At 32.9% G+C, this 24317-nt stretch overlaps 1 protein-coding gene across 1 annotated transcript; it reads left to right on the plus strand.

The window, feature by feature from the left end:
• The first annotated feature begins 24 nt into the window (after nucleotides 1-24).
• LOC127732043 (beta-1,3-glucan-binding protein-like) lies at nucleotides 25-22361 on the plus strand. The gene is made up of 12 exons (XM_052241081.1): nucleotides 25-130; nucleotides 3644-3724; nucleotides 4472-4588; nucleotides 5636-5760; nucleotides 8965-9039; nucleotides 10948-11014; nucleotides 11729-11899; nucleotides 14716-14793; nucleotides 17261-17375; nucleotides 20131-20202; nucleotides 21300-21426; nucleotides 22114-22361. The coding sequence occupies exons 1-12, from the start codon at nucleotides 25-27 to the stop codon at nucleotides 22309-22311; spliced, it is 1332 nt and encodes a 443-aa protein (XP_052097041.1). The 3' UTR covers nucleotides 22312-22361.
• Nucleotides 22362-24317: the final 1956 nt, after the last annotated feature.

Genomic DNA, 24317 nt, shown 5'->3' on the forward strand with positions numbered 1-24317 from the left:
CAGGGCCGTTCATTACATGAGATCATGAAGGACTCGGTGTTGGGTCTATTATTCGCTTTGGCTATAACATATGCCTTAGAACCTGAGGTTATTTTAGAAGAGCCAAATGGAGTAAGGCTAAGACTGAAAGGTAAATGGTTGAATTTGTCTATTAACGTGTTGGCTTCAACATATGTATTATTCGCTTTGGCTATAACATATGCCTTAGAACCTGGGTTTATTTTAAAGAAATCAAATGGATTAAGGCTAAGACTGAAAAGTAAAGGGTTGTAATTTTATCATAATGGATATTTTGATATACATATAGATTCTACCACTGCATCGAGTGTGATACGATATTTATCCACTCGAGACAATTAAATTTTCAAATTTAAAACGAGAGGCTCGCCGAGCGTTTTAAATATTTAAAATTTAACTGCCGAGAGTGGATAAATATCGTATTACACGAGATTTGGTGGTGGAATCTGTTTCTCTAATGATTTTCAAACAATACGCAGGCAAATTTATTCCTTCTTTTCGAATGATCTGCAAAAAATTGTGTTCTTTCTATGTGACGTCATCAGGCATGGTCGCCTTTTTTCATGCCGTCACAATAGGAAATTCAGAGGAAAGCAAGAAAATTCGACGTCATAATCGGATTTTAACCAATGAAGAACTGAGATCAAACGAACCACACGTTGATTAAATTTTTTTTATACAATGGGTGCAGAAAGGGATAAATTGACGAAGAATTAGAGAAATTGTATTCCATAAGGACACCGTCTGCCTAAATTTAATAGCGAGTGTTACGATAATTGTTATAACTAAATGAATCAACTGAACAGTATTATATCAGTGTGTACATGCATATTATGAAACGTAAACTAAAGTTGCAACCCAGGCCACGTGCACTTTAAACTTATTGGGTTCTATCTAAGATTGAAACACAGGCCACGTTTACTTCAATCTGATTGGGTTCATTCTAAGATTGCCACAAAGGCAACATTTACTTAAATCGGATTTGGTTCTATCTAAGGTTGAAAACAAGGCCACGTGTACTGTATTCAGATTTGGGTTCCATCTCAAAGTTGAAACACAGGCCACGTTTACTGCAATCAGATTTGGTTCTATCTTAGGTTGAACCCCAGGTAACGTAAGCTTTATTCTGATAGGCTTCTTTCAGTTCCCTTTGGTACGATGGCATCATTTGCACCGAGCTTACGTAATGGAGATTATTCCAGAAACTCTTGTGCTAAGATTTACGTTTGAATTACAAGTCAACTTTTTGCAAGAGAAATCAATGTGATTATACCTACAATACTAGAAAACACCGGCAACTATCGCGGACATGTAAATTAGATTAAAGTGTTATTTTTCTTTCTTTCAAAATTCACATTGTCAACTGATAAAATGCATTGATTGATTACTTCTGTGTAAACAGAAAAGGGAAATATTTTGTCAAATCAATTTATTTTTTCCGTTCGTCACTCACTAAATTTCGCTAATTTAAAGAAAATGAATCTTTTAAAATTGTATGTGTGATGTGTTGTTGTTTGAAATACCTCGTCGGTTTTTGGATCAATCAAGATTCATTAAGGTTCTTTGTGGTGTTCTGTTGTTTGAATCTATCATATTTATATATATTATATATATACCGGTCGGGTGAAGGATTGAAGTAATAAATAAGCAAATTAATACAGTCAACTTTAATGTTAACATATTCAAGTTCATCCTTGAACTTATCATCACAGGTATGTCTGTATGTATGTGTCTTATCTCATTATATCAGAACTAATTATTACCAATGTATGTCAACTAGACAATGGCTTCCAACATACATGAAGTTAAAGTTTAAGAAGAAAAGGATACAACAAAAAGTGCACGATTGTAAAACTACACATCAAATAAATTTTAGAAAAGTTTATTCTTTTGAAATATAGGGACCATGCATATCCATAAATTTTAGCATGGTTATATTAGATTTTTTTACAATTTGTTTCCGAGACAAAGCATGTCAAACATTTGAAACGAAAAGGCAGGACTAAAGTTAAATAAATTTTGTTTGATAAAACAGTTTGTTTGTTTTAAATACTGCGAGAAGATTTTCCAACATATATATCCGCATGCCTTTTGTTACATTTTACCGCTGATTGTTGAGTTTCAATTTTTGTTAAGGTTAATAAACAAGCTGAAACTACAATATAAAATAGAAGGTGGTAAATGATAGTCTAATTAGCAATTATTCATTGCATCATATTTCAAATTTTGTTTGATATGTTTACTGCCTTTGCTCGCCTATCCTCTACACATTTGTTACTTTTCTATTTACATGTACCATACTGAATTTGATTGTCAATCCCTCTACATTTTTGTTACTTTTCTATTTATCATACTGCATTGAATGCCAATCCCTCTACATGTTTGTTACTTTTCTACTTATCATACTGCATTTGATTGCCAATCCCTCTACATATTTGTTACTTTTCTACTTATCATACTGCATTTGATTGCCAATCCCTCTACATATTTGTTACTTTTCTATTTATCATACTGCATTTGATTGCCAATCCCTCTACATATTTGTTACTTTTCTATTTATCGTACTGCATTTGATTGCCAATCTCTCTACATATTTGTTACTTTTCTATTTATCGTACTGCATTTGATTGCCAATCCCTCTACATATTTGTTACTTTTCTATTTATCATACTGCATTTGATTGCCAATCCCTCTACATATTTGTTTCTTTTCTATTTATCATACTGCATTTGATTGCCAATCCCTCTACATATTTGTTACTTTTCTATTTATCATACTGCATTTGATTGCCAATCCCTCTACATATTTGTTTCTTTTCTATTTATCATACTGCATTTGATTGCCAATCCCTCTACATATTTGTTACTTTTCTATTTTTCATACTGCATTGATTGCCAATCCCTCTACATATTTGTTACTTTTCAATTTATCATACTGCATTTGATTGCCAATCCCTCTACATATTTGTTACTTTTCTATTTATCATACTGCATTTGATTGCCAATCCCTCTACATATTTGTTACTTTTCTATTTATCATACTGCATTTGATTGCCAATCCCTCTACATATTTGTTACTTTTCTATTTATCATACTGCATTGATTGCCAATCCCTCTACATGTTTGTTACTTTTCTATTTATCGTACTGCATTTGATTGCCAATCCCTCTACATATTTGTTACTTTTCTATTTATCATACTGCATTTGATTGCCAATCCCTCTACATATTTGTTACTTTTCTATTTATCATACTGCATTTTTGTGCCTATCCCTCTACATATGTGTTACTTTTCTATTTATCATACTGCATTTGTTTGCTTCTCCCTCTAAACAATTGTTGATTTTTTTTTTATTTATCATACTGCCTTATTCGTCTACCCCTCCACACATATGTTACTGTTCTATTTATCATAGTGCCTTTGCTCGCCTATCCCTCTACACATTTGTCCCTTTTCTGTTGTCCATTCTACATTTACTCGCTTATCTTTCTACATATGTTTTAGTTTTCGTTTGATCACACTGTATTTGCTTGTCTGTCTGCACACTTTCGTTACATTTATTTATTCGTACATATGGCGTATTTTTCGATATATAATCTGATTAGTGTTTATGTTTTTGATTTCAGATGAGCCATCGCTTTTAGGAGTAAAGTTCGAGGTACAACCAGATGGACAAAAGCTTTACAAAGAGTTCATAGAACACACATGTGAGTGTTACGTGTATTATTTAGTATGTCTACAACTGTCATTGGACATCTTGGATGAATCAACCACGTTTTTTTTTTATATTTCTTCATTGACATAATACATACAAAGAATGTTAATACGTGTGATATGTGTGAATAGGTCATGTCCTAATATTGATTTGATTTTTAAATTCATAGCTAATTTTGCTTCTCTTCCAATTCTTAATCAACCATGTGTAGCTCAGATTTGGAAAAACATAACAAATTTAAATAGATAAAACCATTATACAAAAAAGTCATGTACAGGTATTCAAAGGAATAGAATTGGAATCTATCATGCAAGTTCAGAAATCACAAGCAGCATATATCAAACAAAACAATTGTCATGATGGTCCACAACCAAACAAAACAATTGTCATGATGGTCCACAACCAAACAAAAAATGTAGCTAGGATCTGTTAAAAAACTATGATTAGTAAATGTATTTAAAGAAAATAAAGATTGTATAACATTAACGGTACACATTTTACTGCACCAGATAAATCCAAAACTTATTCAAAGATTGAAAAGCTGATAAAACCAGAAATGGACAAAAAGTATAGCTAATGCCGGGTAAAACAAACAAAAGAAAATACTGGACACAAAGAAGTGACACCACGACAGTTATTTATTTTAAGAAAATTAGGTTCAAAACTGCCACCAATTAAATCTCATTTTATCCAATGAAGTGGAAAAACGCTAATCACGATCATATTATATTTACTACAGTGGATGGAGCATGGGAGTTTCATATACCGGAAGTTAAAGTAGCTCCAGGGGGAAAACTAAGGTACAGACTAACTGCTTATTACGAGGATAACATGAAAGAAACAGAATGGATGACACGTGAGTATATAACATAAATATCATAAACTAAGTGGAACTGTTTTGTGGACTAAAACTTGTGCCTCTTCTTCATCTACAGAACTCTCAACAAACTCATTGCATACGGAAAAGGTATTGTTATGTTTATTTAGAATATAAATGGATAATAGATCGGAAACTGAATAGCTTTCAACATATTAAACAATTTATGATATGAGAGAGCCGGGCATGACCCACCCAAGGAAAAAATATATCCTGCACTGTAAAGGCCATATCATGAAGTAAAAATATATACGGTTAAGTGGTTAGGGTCTTAATAGTTTTCAAGAAATATGAATATGAATTTTATGAAAGGGAGGGGCAGGGTATAACCCCAGAGGTAAAACCCATTGGTGCACTGAAAAGATCAAGTAGTTGAGGTAAATGTCAAAATCAGATGTCATTGTGATGGTACACGACACATCTTTGTGATCACTTATGTTTTAATTATCTAAAACATATTTCAAAGTAAAAACATTGATATGTTGTAAACGAAACAGTCTCCCCAAAAATCCGCTATTTTGACCCTGATCTCAAAGTTCTGAGGTGATATTAAATAGATGCTCAAGAAACAGTGCCGAGCATTTGTAGATACGTTATTATACAGAAGGACTTTGTTTTACTGGTTTTCCTGTCAACAGTTTCGATATATTTTAGAATGAAATATTTTTCCAAATTGATAAACTATTTGTACATCGTTTATCAAAATTTTGTAATTCCTCTGATAAAGAAATAAATAATGGGATGTTTGATTGTTCTAAACATACCCCGCCACGTGCTTATGTTTGTGCCTGTTTCTAGTCAAGAACGTCTCAAGTTATTTTAACGTGTTTTTTTTTCGTTTAGGGAATTTGGTATTGATGGCATAAACTTTGATTGTTAAAAGTATTAACAACGTTTAGACAGGTTGGGTTAGTGATTAACATATCGTACCTACTCATTGACGCATAACCCGACATTTCCGTTTATTCTTATCATATTACATTTAGCCACCATTGATCAGATGAAATATTATATTTAATGTTTCAGATGAAGTAGAGAATTTAAGACCTGTAAGAAGTATGAAGAGAGCCGTTGTATTTAGAGATGACTACAACAAAGACACCTTTGATCATAGTAAATACAGTATTGAGTGTTCAGCATGGGGAGGTGGAGTAAGTATATGTTACCAAGAATTATGTAACTATAATTATAATCCTTTATAAAGACGTAGTGATAGATTCCCCTGAATATGCTTTACTCACATGGTCTTATTCTGAAAGAAGATTGCCCCATATTTTGAATATCAATGAGCCTAAATAATAAACTTTTAAGCAATTTTTCCAATTGTTTTAGGATACAAAATCCATAAAGTTTAAATGCTACATGTATTCAGCGCTCTGAATTGCTGATGACGTACGTTTTGATATGAAATTGGAAATTTTACATGTTTTTTAATTGAGGTCTGGAGCTGGCATGTCAGTAACTGCTAGTATTACTTTGTTAATTTATGTTGATCATTGGCATTTTGGTTAGTTTTTTCTGTTACCTATTCTAAAATCGGACTCGGACTTCTTTTTATCTTAGTTTCAGTGTGCGTAGTGCTGTGTGTTTGTTTATTCCACATTGGCTAGAGGTATAGGAGAGGGTTGATATCTCACAAAGCATGTTTAACCCCGCTCATGTTTGCGCCTGTCCAAAATCAGGAACCTCTGGCCTTTGTTAGTCTTGTATGTTTTTTAGTTTTGGTACATTTATATGTTTCGGAGTTTAGTATGGCGTCCATTTGGTGGCCTTGGGCTGTTTTTTGCTCTTTCGTCTCTTTGACATATTCCCCGTTTCTATGCTCAATTTTTTGGGTAAAATTTTGCATCATAGGACAGCCCAAAATGATACAATTCGATTCTTTTGATGGTGGATAATTATTCCCCGAGGATATCATCACCACAGTTGTCAGTCCCTTATAATGATACAGCTCTTCCCGTGTTCCGGTACTTATGCATGCGTGGCTTTCAAATGTTCGGCTTTGAGTGATCCAGAAAAGAGCTTCGGACGCATACAATTTATAAAGTATTATTTTCATTTTTTGCTCCTGAAAAACAATACACAGTTTTACCTAGTTTATCTAATTTTTGTGTTATCAAGAATAACCTTATTAAATTTTGGATATACATAATTTGCCAAAATCATTAAATGATGCAATATAGGACATCTTTAAGCATTCATACATGGTTAAATATATAAAAATACGTCATAATGTTATTATAAACTTTATTTACACACATTAAGCTGTTACACTGCAAAATTTAGAAAAGATTGGAAGTCTTTTAGAAAGTGACTCTTGTGTGAAATAAAATCAGAGAAAATGGGCCTACCTCTACCTAATTGATTTTAAAGCACTAGCTTGAGACAGAAATTAAATAATCCTTGTTACTTAGAAGCTTATAAAATATTGAAAATGGCTGTCACAAAAGCGTACCAGTGATTTTTTACAGTTATGTTCATCGCCCTCGGTCTTCCTCCTCGAGAAAAAGTAATTCTAATCACGTGGCAAATATCCTTATGTTTTCTATATTTAAACTGAACACACGACAGAAAGTAATCTTTGTTGTTATATGGATGACGTGATTTTTATGAATTTCCCATTGTGATGAATTCCAATAATCTCACATGTGAAATAACTCGTTTATTTTCACTTTCTAGACTTTTCCCGCTTTAACCAGACGTTCATTTGAGATTTCCAACTGAATATTTGTGACTTGACTATTAAAACTAATTGAATAAGTGTGTCACATATCAACAGTTAAAAGTCCGGGTGATTTTAAAACAACTTCTTGCTTCACAATAATTGCAAAATCTGCTTCAATCTTCTCGAAGTTTCGATTTGCCATTTTGACAACTGTGTGCAATACACATACATGTATATTCATACGATAGGACAATTATTTCATTATGAAAAAGTGTCCTTGTCCATTAAATGTTGTCCCTCCTTCTGGACAATATTTCACTATGATATTCTGTCCATGACAATCTTTCTTAATCTAATAATGTCTTCCCTGAGAAATCCTTTGCCATAAAATTGTGAGCATTTCTGGAATTTCTTGAAATATAGTTCATGAACAGTATGTGTATAACCATAAATTGCTGCATAAATTAATTATGCAGGTTTTTTTGTTATTATCAATCAAATAAAACACTTTAATCATATCATTATTCAAAATACTAAATGTTTATAACCTCCCTTTCATGGGACAAAATTTCATGACAATCCATCTATGATATATTGTCTCAATATACACAATATACATGTATAACCTTGGATAACCTCCCTTTAACAAGGCAACATTTCATACTATCCATCTCTGAAATATTGTCTGTATGTGGACAAAATTTCATATGGAAATTTGTCCTTTTCTGGACATTATTTCATAGATGTGGACAAACTTTCATGATACAAAGTCACGAAATATTGTCCTGGGGGGAAATACAGGCGAATACAAGTATCAATACATTTTTTGGAGAACACATATCCTTCATCAGTATGGTGTAAAATGAATCATATCAATCTGTTCTGATTTTAGTAAAACAACCTTGAACGTAATACAAATTAAAAACCGAACCACGATTGTATAATTGGAAAAAAAGGAAGTACATTAAGACCCGGATTTGGCCCAAAAAAATAATAAAGTTTTTGAAAAATATTTCAACTTTGCACTTATTGTTTGGAAGTGCATAAAATCGAAAATATATAAATGAATAACATAAGATGCTTGATGTTATGACGTACCAATTACTTCATAATATGAACCGTCTTCATGAAAACAATGAAAACTGCAGAATTTATGCAGTTTTCCATGGTTATTTCCATTGTCCAAACATCATGCAAAGCCAAGAAACAACAAAATCATTTAAGAGAAGCTTTATTTTATCTATTGATATATTCTCACCAAATATAAAGTTGTTTCTTGGGTTCGCCAATACTTTTCCAATTTAATATATACTTAAAAAATGATGTAAATCAAGGAAAATCAAGTATATTTTACAAAATATACAAATGTTGTCATGGTTTGTTGCCATAGTAACTCGTTAAATGTGATTTTTTTCTGAACACCTTGTACTTTAGTGTAGTCAGAAAAAAATTAAGAATATGCATGGTAACTTTTCAATTTGCACTAATATTTGGGCAATATAAGGGCCCTATTGCCCTTACTCCTTTCAAAGTTCACGTAGTTTAAGTATTATCTTCATATGCAAGTAAAAAAGAATTCTATAAAACATCTTTTGTATAGCATATTTCATTGTTCACCTTATAATAATTATTTATGTTGTGTGGTCAAATACGTTTACTTGTAGGTATACACATTTTGTTTCCTTTTCAGAATAACGAATTTCAAATATACACAAATCAGGCTAAGAACCTTTTTACCAGAGGAGGTCACCTCTACATCAAACCGGTATGTTATCATAACAATTATTTGTAGTCATAACATTAACATACACAAAGATTGTTACCGATCGGATATATCTAAATCTATGACAGTTAACGTCATCAGTAATACTAGTACTGTCGGCGTAGTACAAATCTCTGAAAGTTTGTTAAGCTCGTAAAATCATTGGAGAAGAAAAACTGTATCAATGCTTAGAAGGAACTTCGTCAGAGCTTTCCTTATCTATAATTAACCTCCATAATCATGGATGAAAGAAAACAAAAACAAGATGTCACATTGTTGGGAGTCCAAATATAAGACAGTGCAATGCAGGTTCTACATGGGTGCTACCTACATATAGTTCTGCTGGAGAAGTCAATTTACAGCACTTTAAATCGAAGCCTGGAAACCATTCCGGAACACAAGAATTCACCCCCGTTTTATTTTCGGTTCAAGTTGCCCAATGATCAGTTTTTTGTGTAGTGTTTTATAGATTGTCTTTTCAGTCATTTGTTTTCTTTTTTACACTTCATTCGACTGTTCCGAACTTTTTTTCGAGTAAGCAGCGAATAAACTTGTTCAGTTTAAAAATTATAATATATAAAAATCCATTGTTTTATTTTACCTGTAACAAACAAGGACACTGAGACACGTGTTAAATCTTACCGTGCATGATTAATGACTATAAGTACAATGTTATGATTGTGTATTCCAGACTTTAACTGTTATTATTGTATATTCCAGACCTTAATTGTTATGATTGTGTATTCCAGATTTTAACTGTTATGATTGTGTATTCCAAACCTTAACTGTTATGATTGTGTATTCCAACTGTTATGATTATGTATTCCAGACTTTAACTGTTATGATTTTGTATTCTAGACCTTAGCTGTTATGGTTGTGTATTCCAGACCTTAACTCAGATTAGGGGAAGGTTTGGTACCATTAAAACGTTTAACCCGCTGCAATTGTTTGCACCTGTCCTAAGTCAGGAATCTGATGTTCAGTAGTTGTCGTTTGTTGATGTGGTTCATAAGTGTTTCTCGTTTCTCGTTTTTTATATAGATTAGACCGTTGGTTTTCCCGTTTGAATGGTTTTACACTTGTTATATTTGGGGCCCTTTATAGCTTGCTGTTCGGTGTGAGCCAAGGCTCCGCGTTGAAGTCCGTACTTTGACCTATAATGGTTTACATTTTTAAATTTTTTTTTGACTTGGATTGGGAGTTGTCTCATTGGCACTCATACCACATCTTCTTATATCTCTTAACTGTTATGATTGTGTATTCCAGACTTTAACTGTTATGACTGTGTATTCCAGACTTAACTGTTCTGATTGTGTATCCCAGACTTAACTGTTCTGATTGTGTATTCCAGACTTTACTGTTATGACTGTGTATTCCAGACTTTACTGTTATGACTGTGTATTCCAGACTTAACTGTTCTGATTGTGTATTCCAGACTTAACTGTTATGATTGTGTATCCCAGACTTAACTGTTCTGATTGTGTATTCCAGACTTTACTGTTATGACTGTGTATTCCAGACTTAACTGTTCTGATTGTGTATTCCAGACTTAACTGTTATGATTGTGTATCCCAGACTTAACTGTTCTGATTGTGTATTCCAGACTTTACTGTTATGACTGTGTATTCCAGACTTAACTGTTCTGATTGTGTATCCCAGACTTAACTGTTATGATTGTGTATCCCAGACTTAACTGTTATGATTGTGTATTCCAGACTTTACTGTTATGATTGTGTATTCCAGACTTAACTGTTCTGATTGTGTATTCCAGACTTAACTGTTATGATTGTGTATCCCAGACTTAACTGTTACGATTGTGTATTCCAGACTTAACTGTTATGATTGTGTATTCCAGACTTTACTGTTATGACTGTGTATCCCAGACTTAACTGTTATGATTTTGTATTCCAGACTTTAACAATAGATGATCCTAAGTACGACTCCCACAGACTACATTATGGGCGTATGGTAGCGAAAGGTAAGTTTGCATTTTAAGAAACTAAGGTTTCAACTCCCTCAGGCAAAGTTGACCTTAGACGGATTTGGCTATTTTTTTAGGTATTTTTTTGTCATATAGCTCTTCAACTCTTTCGGTTCTTATACATCCTCGGCTTTCAAATATTCGGCTTTGAGCGTCCCTGATGGAAGGTAAATCCAGAAAAGCACTTCGGACGCATGAAATTATCTAACGTGTTGTTTTCATCTTTTAAAATTAGCTTTTAATTTATGTTATTCAAACCAGGACGTGTAACACATGGAGTTATTGAATAACAAATGTAATCATAAAAACTCAGCGAATACTCTAAAAAAATCAATGTCAATATATACTTGCTAAGTTTGTTAGAAATCTTTTCACTCGAATTTTTTCGTTTTTCGTTGTACACATATAACTGGAGTCATTAAGATGCATCTGTTGTTTTCCTCGATACATGTAACAGCCTAGTCCATTGACACCACAGTGTGTTATTTAACACATAACTAGAATCATTAAAGAGCATCCGTTGTGTCTTAGATATAACAGCATATTTCATTGATACCAAGGTCTATCATTTAACACACTGCTGGCGTCATTACTCTCTTGTTCTACTAGATAACGGCCTAGCTTATGCTGACACCACAGTCTGAATCATATGGAAATGTTTATTCTAACTCTGTTTTTACAGACGACGTTAGTTTTTATATTTGTTTGCAGAATTGTGTGGATATTGCAGCCAATCCACTAACTGGGGATGTGACAAATCGGCTGTTAATGGCAACGTCTTAAATCCAATTATGTCTGGAAAAGTTACAACGCATGCGTCCATTAGATACGGAACTGTCACTGTTAGAGCAAAGATTCCTAGGGGAGACTGGATTTGGCCAGGTGAAAATATATCTTTCTCTCTAAAATCGCAATTTAAAAATTTTTAAAAGTAGGGTTTACTTTCTATAAATTTACTTTATAGATTATTCTAACTACAATATTTGTGCAGTTCTGTTTTTCATAAATTTCAAGATTTCCAACATGATAACATTTATGTTGAGACCTTAAACTAAAGAAACCTAAACCGAGATTGAAATGATTGATTGATATTTTTTCTTTTAATTTTCAGTGGCAAATATTTCATGCATTATTAGAATGATAACAAATTACACAATACACAGATAAATATGTACGATAAAGTTAGATCGACCGGGTTGAAGGACTTGATACTTATACTGCCACTGGTATATATAATATGAACAATTATCTTGCCTCCGAAAAGCTTGTAGCAAAATATATTTTGGTAATTCCGCTCATATCTAAATATTAACAACAATACATCAAAATGAGGTAATTTTGACAGTTTTTGAAGTTTTTCATAAGATACAAGAAATTTAAAGCCCTAAATCATGTTAAGTTATACAAAAGTCACAAACCAAATTACTGTTTTCTGATTGATATATGTCTTGTGAACATCAAAATTCTGAACCATGTTACAAACTCACAGATTTGATATATTTGTTTTTGATTTTCGAAAGTAAAGGGACGAAAAAGAGGACATAGTATGCTACTCCGAAAACCTTGCAACTGCCCATCTACCTTCCCCTAAATCAGTTGTTGAAGAAGATTTTTTCAACAGTCTTCCGATTAGGAGCGGAACGTGACTTCGTATTCAAACCTCCACAAAACAAAATGGCCGTCCTCTCTGCATGTGTCTTTCTGCAGAACTGGAGATGTACATGTGACCATAATTGTACACCCCAGTCACTCGTGTAGCCTAGAAGTATTACGAGCTATATAACAGAATACTTTGTTGTTTGATATTTGTATCTTTATATGTCGGTCTTGTTGACGAATACTAGTACCCTATATATGATGAGGTATGATTACCAATGAGACAACTATCCACCAAAGTTCAAATAAAGTAGATGCAAGTAATTATAGGCAACCGTACGGCCTTCAAAATGAGAAAAAAACCATACCGTATAGACGGCTATAAAAGGTCCCGACATGAAAATTATGAAATAATTCAATTGAGAAAAACTAACGGCCTAATTTATAACAAATCAATTAACGAAAAATAAATATGACAGACATGAACCAACGACAACCACTGACCTACAGGCTCCTGACTTGGGACAGGCACATAAAGAATGTGGCGGGGTTTAACATGTTTGAGAGCGCTCAACCCTCCCCTAACCTGGAACAGTGATGTAACAGCACAACATAAGAATAAACTATAAAAATCAGTTGAAAAAGGCTTAACTCATCAGATCGATACAAAGAAGAAAAACATCAAACGTAAACACAGACCGGACGAAGCAGGGGTATTTATCCATCCCTCATCCCTAACAACAAAAAGTACACTAAGTACAGATCTGAGAGTACTCGCAGTTACTATCAGCTAGTTAAAAGCCAGTAATAACTAATAAAAAAATCATGTATCTAAGACTAAAATATCCATCAGTACACATCTTACATACAATGAATTTAGTGTAAAGACGTCATTAACAGTCAGAGAAAAACATGGCCTTGTGCAATGCCAAAATGAAGGCATCGACAGACTGAAGTACCGTTAAAGTGCATATGTGTATAACAAAACTATTCACTAGTATGATTTTAATTTACTGATAAAAGATCAATATTTATACCAATAAAAACAATATTCAAAGATCTAATTACAGTGTTGAATTGGTAACCTTTTAGAATAAGTTTATTTAAAGGATTGATAAGTTTACCCGGATCGTATATAAATTTCCGGGCTCGGTAAACAACATCACCGTAAAATTTAGGATGTGCTTTTCCGTCTGAAATAAGTTTTTACAGGAACAGCCAAACTTGCAAACCAAATCTTCGTATCTGTGGAAGAATTAAGCTACGAGATATAAAAAAATTAAAATATGATTTTTTTTTTTATTCAATCATTAATGAAAGTGAAATAGTGAAATAATAATTCGCTTTTAGCAGCCAGTTTAGTTCAATTTTGTCAAAATAAGCTAAGAAACATCGCTGATGAATTATTCACTTGTAAGTGAATAACTCGACCTCATTGAATCCGTATTCATGTGACCTTCAATTTAACCCATTAACTAGAGATTGGTTACGCATGTATTAGTCGTGTTCAGACATTAAAGGGAAAAGAATGTCAACATTGAAAGTGAAACAAAGGTAAACCATTTCGTTGACTTATTCGATCCACAAAAAAATATTCTTATACAGGTAAAAACGATGATTAACTTATTTTTTTAACCTATATCATGAAATCAAACAGACCTAGAAAAGTCCAATTGCACGAGGTCGCTATCTATTTCTATTTACGTTTATGTTTATATCGGGATATGTGGCCGTCGGCAGTCTTCGGAGGTCATCTCGATGGTTAATTAGATGGCGTCTAGACTAAAATACACACGAAATGTTGATATATTATTATGTAGTCCATGCATTGTTAATTGTTTATTTCAGACGTATTGTAATTTGGTTATACGTTTTAGTATGTTATAAATAAAAATGAGAATTTGAGTCAAATCGGTGAACATGAATTTTACAGCTAATGCCCTTTTAAGTAATGTGTGGTAACGAAATCCCTGACTTAATAATGTACCAGTAATACATAGAATTCGTTTAGATCACATCGCTTACTACATTCTAGTCTCTATCATCATACATCATGAATAATCATTATACTTGTGGTTATTATAGTATATCTGTTTTAACAGCAATATGGATGTTGCCAAAGGATTGGCATTACGGTGGTTGGCCTCGTTCTGGTGAAATTGATTTAATGGAAGCACGTTGTAAGTATCGATGATCATATAAACAAATTATTCTTATTTGACGAAAATTAAGGAATATTATTATACTTTATGCAAATTTCTTATATTATCCATTCATTTCATTTGACACGTGGCATTTGTTAGTTTTCACTAACCTTTCATAAGCCCCGCCCACCCATAGCAACATATGATAATATTAGCAACGGGTGCTAATGCCTAAAAATAACACCCGATGAGCCCGAAGTTTGCCGATTCGGAACAATTAACACCCGCTTCGGCCGAGGTTTACCGATTCTTATTTCTACATCATTTTCGTCATTTTGTTGTTGTTATTAGTAAACACTCTTAATATTTGACTTTATTTTTTTTAAATTGTCTTTCTAATAACATAGTGCACATTTGAATCATAAGGCAGTAATTCATACTGCCCTTGGATGAAGGTGTTAGGGTGATTAACACACTCGATGAAAAAATTATCACCCGTGACTTCGTCTTGGGTGATAATTTTTTCCCTCGTGTGTTAATCTACTCTAACACCTTCATCCAAGGGCAGTATGCTTATATAATAAATGTACCATTCAGAAAATATTTTTACCAGCTTATGTGAAGCAGATGCTACGCGATGACCCCCAAAAGGTTATTGGTTTTAAATAAGTGTATTTTGCATGTTTGTTTAACTTGCCGCAATATCATTGGACTCGTCGAGTACTCAACTCTATACTTTAATAATTTAATTCTAGATGTAACACGTCTTCTGATTGGCTGAAAGTTTGTTGTTTATCAGCTCATAGACATAATTTTGTCATGTGACCGTGACGTCATCAACGTTTTTCCATGATTTACTCCTTAAAAATGGAAATTAGAATTAAATTATAAGGAATGACTGTAATATTTTTTCTGTCTATTCGAAATAACCTGAAAAATGTGGTGCACACTTTTAAATAACCCGCTACGCGAGTTATTCAGTGTGCACTACATTTTTTTCATGTTATTTCTCCATAGACAGAAAAAATATTACAGTCATTCCTTAAATATATTATTAATAAATGATTAACGGTCACATCAATTATTATTATACAGCAAGTGTGATTTAAGAACAGTAAATCTGCAAAAAACAAATTAAATTGTATTATTGATTTTTTAACGTTTCTCACACCACATCAAGTGACACATAGTTATATCACCGCCGTGTTGATTAAGGTTTTTCCCGGTCATTATAGTTTCAGACCACATTTGGTCTTTGTACTATTTCAACTCACTTCAGAATCTTATAACTTATTGCGTTGTCAGCTTATCGAATCTTTTTTCAAAAACTTGAGACTGAAGTAACTCTGCACGCAAACTTGATTGATAAAAAGCTGCTCCCGTTAGCACTTAAGGCAAATTATGGTTCGTGATTGACAGAAAGAAACACGATATGATTTGCAGAAGATCTACCGAATCATGTTTTATTCCAGTGACGAAAATTTTAAACAAAAACACAACATTAAAAATAACTGGTTATCAGTTTTAAACGTTAATCATTTAAGATCAAAGCTTGTCATTTCTAATATACATGTATGAAAAAGCCAGGACTAATGCATATACATTAATCCGAGGAAACGGTGACATTTTATTTCAATTTTTCCTAAGTGTAATTCGTTACGTCAAGAAAAGATTATAGTGTATGTCATTATTAAAAATTAAATCTACCAATCAGAAAGATCTACACACAAAAAAAAACTGTTGCAGAGGTTGGCGATCGAGAAGCTCATGTTTATCGATTTATAGATCAAATTCTGGCATTTTAACGCGAAGTATAATCAATTATTTTATCGTCAATTTGTACGTTTTTCTTTTGATTTTACTGCCTAATGTTTTTAAGATTATGGACAGGACTTGACATTCGAAAACATTAGGCAATGACGTCATGTATCAGTGCAGCAACTTCACGTGCTCAAATTCATCCGCGTCAATTTAGCAATGAAATGCACGCTACTTCATTCATACAATCGAACAACTATTCCAACGTTTTGTACGCGTAAAAGTAGTTTTACTTACTATTTCATTTTACTTCATATTCTCAACCAAAAAAAAAAATGTAAAGTTAAGACAAATCGCCGACGATAAAAAGAATAATGGCATTTTATTTTTTGTTACTGACTTCTCGCATGATACTCTTGCTGATAAAGTCAGGATCAAAAACAAAAATGCCATTATTCTATAAATATATACTGTTTACCCGATGATTTGCATCATCTTACATTTAGTTTATTGAAATATTATTTTGATGAATGATTGATTTCCTGTTTGCTCATTATATTTTGATTATTTTCCTTTTCAGGTAATTCAAATGTGAATTATTTTGATGAATGATTGATTTCCTGTTTGCTCATTATATTTTGATTATTTTCCTTTTCAGGTAATTCAAATGTGAATTGTTTTGATAACGATCACGAGATAGGATTTTCTGTTTGCACGCTACATTTTGCGTCTTTCTTTTTTTCAGGTAATTCAAAGGTGAATTGTGGTGGTAACGATCACGGGATAGGAGAAGTGGCTTCCACATTACATTGGGGACCATCTACTGACCATAATGGCTTCATGAAAACGCATGGCGAAAAGTAAGTAAAGAAACATAATTATCAAAAGGACTCTCATAGATATAACATATTCGATGTCGGTTATAGTAATATTATGTAAAAGTTACTTAAAAGGTGTATACCTGAACCAGTACACATTTTAATGACCTAATGCATGAATGAAATGAGAAACATGTATGCTTATCGTTTTGATTTGATTTTTATGGGGGGGGGGGGGCTAGGATGAACAATTTTGTCCTGCATTTTTTTTAGTTGTAATCTCTTTCCTGCCTTTTTATGTTTCACTCTATTCGGTCCTGCCTTTTTTTATTTGTTTATCCTGACTTTTGTACATAAATTGTCATCCTGCCTTTTTTTTTTTGCAAAGTTGCTCATCCTGCATGTTTTTTTTACTCAAAACTCCTGTCCTGCCTTTTTTTCAAATTCATCCTAGCCCCCCATAAAAATCAAATGGTAGCTCCCTAATGAGACACCAATTCGCCTTTTCAGAATACAAAGGACTATATGGGTTTCTCATTGTTCGTACACCAAAATGAAAATAACTTTACGTCAATGGTTGAATTCTTATAGTTTAGGACGTTGTCAGCCAATCACAACGTTTTGGTGAACGCTTTTAGAAAATATTACCCAGAATGCATCAGATTGTGAAACGGCGAATTCACCAGACATCTACGAGTGGCGATTCGCGATGGACTGCCTTCGACAAAGAACGAGTGTTGTGTATAAGATGCCAAGCTTTAAATTGTCTATACGACATATGTGACCCGCCATTACATTTCCAGGTTATGGCGGTAAACGTCATAATGAGAAAACGTCGCTGTGAAGTCACGTAACGTAATTGGGGCACCTGTTATTGAATGTCCAATTATATCATGCGGTAAAATTAAGTTTCAGTTTTTCGTGACTTGAGGAAATTTGAATATTATATTAAGATATACAAAACAAGTAGATTTTTTACGTAAAATTAATGATTAAGGTTAAAATCCCGTCTTGATTCGCGTTCTAAATTAACACAATTTATCTTTTAGATTTCTTTGCGTAAATCACTTTCTCCTGAATCATTGATATGTTTTCGATTATATAAAATGGTTTAATTGTCTTAAATTATATCTCCATTGCTAGATATCATTTAGAAAAATAAAGTACCGAAAAATTATAACTTTCCCGAATCAGATTGCAGCATGAACACGAAGTTTTTGGAGTAATTCTCATTGTTTCACATTGTACGGGAAAAAATGAACATATGTATGGAAATATACCGGTACATGTAAATCAAGCAAGATATACCTGACCATTAGGACACCAATAGTGGTTCTTCCCATTTATATTCCTAGGTTTTTTTTTATCGATGACTGTCTAAGAACAACATAAACAAAATGTATGTGTTGTCGAAAGTTTTCTTACATCCCTTTCACCTACATGCCCATATATTATTGGTCATGCTATTTGATTTTTCATCTTACTTTGCATTAACAGATCTTTGATTTAATCACTTTGTTAGAAAACATGTACAAAATGTATTCCCCAATAAGATAAAATGAACATAATAAAGCATATTAAATAATACACAGTTCATTGATGGTTAATTATATATCTTATAAATGTCTTAGATGATACTAAACCCCTAACGAGAGGGATTGTGCTTGATTTTCATATGATGAAGACATAATCTTTCAATCAGTTTAATTGAGGTCTGGAGCTGGCATGTCAGTAACTGCTAGTAGTCCTTTGTTAATTTATGTATCATTGTCATTTTGCTTAGTTTCTTTTGTTACCTATTCTGGCATCGGACTCGGACTTCTTTTGAACTGAGTTTTACTGTGCGTATTGCTGTGTGTTTGTTTATTCTACATTGGCTAGAGGTATAGGGGGGGTTGAGATATCACAAAACATGTTTAACCCCGCCGCATTTTTTCGCCTGTCCCAAGTCAGGGGCCTCTGGCCTTTGTTAGTCCTGTATGTTTTTTAATTTTAGTTCATTTATATGTTTAGAGTTTAGTGTGACGTCCATTTTCATTGAACTAGTACACATTTTTGTTTAGGGGCTGGGTGAAGCCCGCCTCTGGGTGCGGGATTTTCTCGCTGTGTTGGAGACCCATTGGTGGCCTTCGGATGTTTTCTGCTCTTTGGTCGGGTTGTTGTCTCTTTCCCCGTTTCCATTCTCAATTTTACTTGTTATTCATTTTCTTAGCATTGATGTAGTTGTCCTTACGAAAGAAAGAAAAAAGTTTAAGTTATTATTTTGATTGAAGATTCCGGTACATTGTTGCTATGGCAACCGAACCCCCCCCCCCCCCCCAAAAAAAAAAAAAAAAAAAAAAAAACTATAATAGATGAACATGCATATGAAAAATAGAAAAAAAATATTTTGGATAAAATCGAAAAATACAAAAATGACCCTAATTCTGTTATTTTGAAGAATCTGGCAAAATAACTTGTCAGGGTGTTTTGAATCAATGTAAACTTCATAAAAATGCAAAAAAACTCATTTTGACCCTGGTACCTCCATTAGCCTGAAAATCTGATGGCTGGTCACATATAAGCTATGACATTTAACAGAAAATACAGTTACTATATATCTGCATTCAATACGAACTTTATGGATTAGCAAAACTAACACGACATATAACAACGGCAACGGCAACAATTTAAAACGAGGCAGCTTAAAATATGACTGGGAAATTTACGCGCTTGATACAGGTGATTTTCGTAGGTGATTCACTATTGTTTCTAGAGAGTTACAATTGCCAAAGTTACTACATTACTTTCTTTTCAGAGACAAAAATGGCGGCGACTGGGCAGATGGCTTTCATATATATAAATTAGAGTGGTACGCAGATCATATAAGGTATGTACATTTATTGTAATTAGGGTTCAAGGTCAATCGCCATTTCATAGCAGCCAAAAAATAACGGAAATGTTGAGGATAAAGGAATGAAGAATATTGTCTAAATAATTTGATTGAAAGCGATCATTACTCTGCTGACTTGTATTACAACCATTCTCATATTATATATTCTTAAAATGACTATTTTAAATTGCCTAAGATGAACTCGGTATGCATGAGTTGGAACCCTTTGTTTAAAAATGTTTGTCTAAAAAATTATCACATGAGAATTATATAAGAAATCATTGATATGTGTTTGAATTAGTATTGACTTTAATAGACATACAGCTGGAGAGGAAACAATCAAATATCAAACAAAATATGCTGTAAAAATTATAACATACAAACTTGTACAAATGATCGAAAAGTGACATGCAATCCGAAGAATAGCTGACATGAAGTATTCAGATAGAGATTGATTGATTGATTTCAAACGCCACTTTAAGCACTATTGGCTATTTCTCGGCTGTCAGTTTTTATAACTGGAGGGAGCCGGAGTGCCCACAGAGAACATGCGATCTTCGGAATGAAAACTGAAAAACCTAGTGAACTAAGATTGGAATCGAACGCGCCTTCCACGTGTGGGGTTTGAACTCACAACCTCAGTTTGGACAAGACATAGTAGATGAACTATATAAACCACTCTGACTCGGCCACCGAGGCCCCTACTATAATCGAAAGAGACGGTATATATTGGAAGAGATACATGTATTGTTTGAAAGTAAAGTAGAGGTCAATAAAACAAGCTAGGATGGGACTTGATTTACATGTGGTACTTTTCATTATAAATAGGTAGCAAAGTTTAAAACTGTTGTTTTCAGAACTATATTTGAGTTTCTGTATTTTTATTTCATTTGGAGATCACAAACGTTTTTATATCTTGAATTGTGTTAAATGTTTACTTGCATTTTGTCTGTGCATAAAATAAGTATATATGAAAAAGTATGAAGTATTTATAAAAAAGTAACTAATTAATAAAAAAAAAAAAAATGAAGTTATTTTCACCTTCTTTGTTATGCTTCGTTAATAACAAATAGTATTTGTTATTTTTTTTTAAGAGTAACCGTTGATGGCGACCAAATAATGTATGTAGGGACACCTGGAAATGGTTTCTACAGTTATGGAGGGTTCGGTGGCAGCAATATTTGGGCAAGTGGTGGCAAAAATGCACCATTTGATCAGCCGGTAAGTTTTAATGAGGTTTAGGTGTCGTGTCAAACATTTACGCTATTTAAAGGTCAATTGACGATTTTTTAATTTCATTTGAAAAGCATATTTTAGGTATAATTTAGAGACGATGGTTCTTACAATTTATTATTTGGGTTGGATGAAGTTGACCTTATTATATTGACTGACAGCAATCATTTGTTTTTCTTTCATGGAATTACGGTCATCATACTTCGTTTTATGAAAATTGATCTTTTTTCAATTGCCGAAAGATATGAAACAGTTACTGATTGCATGGTTTATAATTCTATTTAGTGTATAATCATAACTTTTAAGTTGTTTCAAAAACGCATTCTTAATGCATTATTTGTTTTTCATTGGTCAGTTTTTTTTCTTAATTTGACTGTGTTGATAAATAATGATCACGGGTGTGGCATGAAATAACATACATGTATGTACAAAGCGTACATGGTATATATTTAATCGTGCATTGCTAGAATAAAAAATAATGCTTGTTGCTGCGTCTTCAAAATTAATTGGTTTCACCGTCCCTAAAAAACTAAAATAGAACGAAATAAATCAAACAGTCAAAAAGAAATAAATGAATAAAGGGTGAAAGTCATCAAGAGTACCAGACTTATACACTGTTACCCCATTCTAAATAGTCATGAACATATCAATCGATTAAAAGTTTTCTCATTGCAGTTCCAGTTGATTATGAATGTAGCTGTTGGTGGTGATTTCTTTTCATCTGGATGCAGTTACAACCATCCACGGCCATGGACTGACAATTCACCACGAGAAATGGGAGAATTCTGGGATAGACGTAATGAATGGTTGGCAACCTGGCATGGAGATAATGTTGCTATGCAAATTGACTATGTCGAAATGGTTCAGGCTTAATCTTGAATTAATGAATATTAAATTTGTATTGACATAAATTCTTCTATCTATCTATTTTTGTCTATATCAGCATATATGTATATTTCTATCTAAAACAGTGATATATAGCTATATGTAAGTAGTACATATAATGGAAACCGACAATGCTAGACAGTATAACAGACTTCACCAACCACTAACTTTGCACCTAACTTCTTTCTCCGACATAAACAAATAAAAACAAACAAACAAAAACGAATGACACATGGTCTAGGTAGGCTGACTTGATACAGGCACCAAATGTGATATGATGGTATCAGTTTTGCGTGCTCACATCTTCCCTTTTGTCTTTCTAAACAGTATGTCTTTAAAACCCAGACACACAATAAAAAAACTGCACAGTGCACACAGTGCAGCTACTAACAGGATTTTTTTTGTATTGATGAAACTACATACATTACAACATTACAAAATAATGGCCACGATTTTACAATAATTAATAAGAGTTGCATACATTAATGATAATGTCAACCTGAAACATATACTAGTCAACAAAAGTAACGATACACAAGTTTGAACTCCAATGTATCATAAAATATAATAAATAGGAAAAACTGTTAAATTATCCAATGAAAAACATGCATTTGCAAAGCAAATGCATATGATTAAAAGAATCTGACCAAATTGGAAAGTGATAAAATACCGTGTTTTTGAACACAGGGGTCAAATTTATTTTGCGGAAAATGATGACAAAAGTCGGCACTTAATTTCGAAGATGAGAATTAAGTATTCAAACATCTGCAAAGGCATTCAAAATTTTAAGCAGACCATGTTTAAGTTTTAAGTTTTAAGTTCTAATATCGATTTTTGAATTTTTGGGTGAAAATACGATTTTTGAAAAAAAAAACCAACTCGTATTTGCCTTAAATTAATGATTTTGATAAGAAAATAACACTCTGTAAATATTAGACCAATTGAGCAATTATTTACCTTGGTACAGTGTATCCAATTTCATTATATATGGAAAATACATTGCCTTGTATCGTTTCTTTTGTTGACTAGTATATTACAGTTTATATATTTTTGACATGTTTATCATAGATATACTTCAATTGGTGGATATTCGTTTCTACAATAGCAGCCGACCATTACTTGGCAATGTTGGTAACATCGCGTCGTGGTTTAATTTTAATTTAGTTTTAATTTTGTCTAGTTTTGAATTAAAATCGAAGGAATGAGGATACAATTTGAAACATTTGCCATTTGCTTATGTTTTGTATAAAATTTTGTCAGGCATTTCAGAAGCAGTTACACAAGTGGGATTGTACGACGAAATAATGGCCCATTATTCAAAACACAGAAATTAAATATAATTAAGAAGATGAATGGTAATTTTGTCTATGCTATTAAGACACACAAGAGTAAAATACTCATATCTACGTATGTAACAAATACTCAAAAGAAAACAGTGCTAGTAACTATTAGCAGTTTGTAGTTGAATTTAAAGAACCAAACAACACGTACGAGGGTCCGAATTAGGTTTTCAGAATAGAATATAATGAGCAAAAGGTGCAGAATAAAGACCTAAATAATAAAGAATATATACAGAGAAAAATAGGCAAAAAAATAAATAAATAAAGAATAGAGCATAATGGGGTGTTAAAACACACAGAATAGAGAATAATGGGTAAAAGATGAGAACATATGTTGAATATAGAACCGACTGTTACCAGCCGGTTTGATATTGAATATAGAATAACGAATGACGAACAGGCCGCTAACTTCACACACAAAAGTGATGAAGAAAAGAGAAAAATGGTCTACAAAATTAAAGAAAATAAATGAAATGAAGGACCCCTATCCAGACCCTCGTGTACTCAGACGTAGGCGTTGCAAAGAAATAATGTACCTGAAAAGTGATATCCGTACTAAGCATTATCCGTTTAGCTGTTGAACATGATAAATACGCAATACTAGCGGATTAATCTGACAAACTAAGCATACGACTCATGGTCTAAGTAACTCTC

This window comes from Mytilus californianus, unplaced genomic scaffold (assembly GCF_021869535.1).
Source record: "Mytilus californianus isolate M0D057914Y unplaced genomic scaffold, xbMytCali1.0.p SCAF_22, whole genome shotgun sequence".
Taxonomy (NCBI): Eukaryota; Metazoa; Mollusca; class Bivalvia; order Mytilida; family Mytilidae; genus Mytilus; species Mytilus californianus.

Excerpts from the sequence above, each read along its gene's own strand:
- LOC127732043 (XM_052241081.1), top strand. The coding sequence starts at position 25 with ATGAAGGACTCGGTGTTGGGTCTATTATTCGCTTTGGCTATAACATAT. Across the intron at positions 3,725-4,471 it reads AGAGTTCATAGAACACACAT|TGGATGGAGCATGGGAGTTT; the intron begins GTGAGTGTTACG and ends TATTTACTACAG. Across the intron at positions 11,900-14,715 it reads GGGAGACTGGATTTGGCCAG|CAATATGGATGTTGCCAAAG; the intron begins GTGAAAATATAT and ends CTGTTTTAACAG.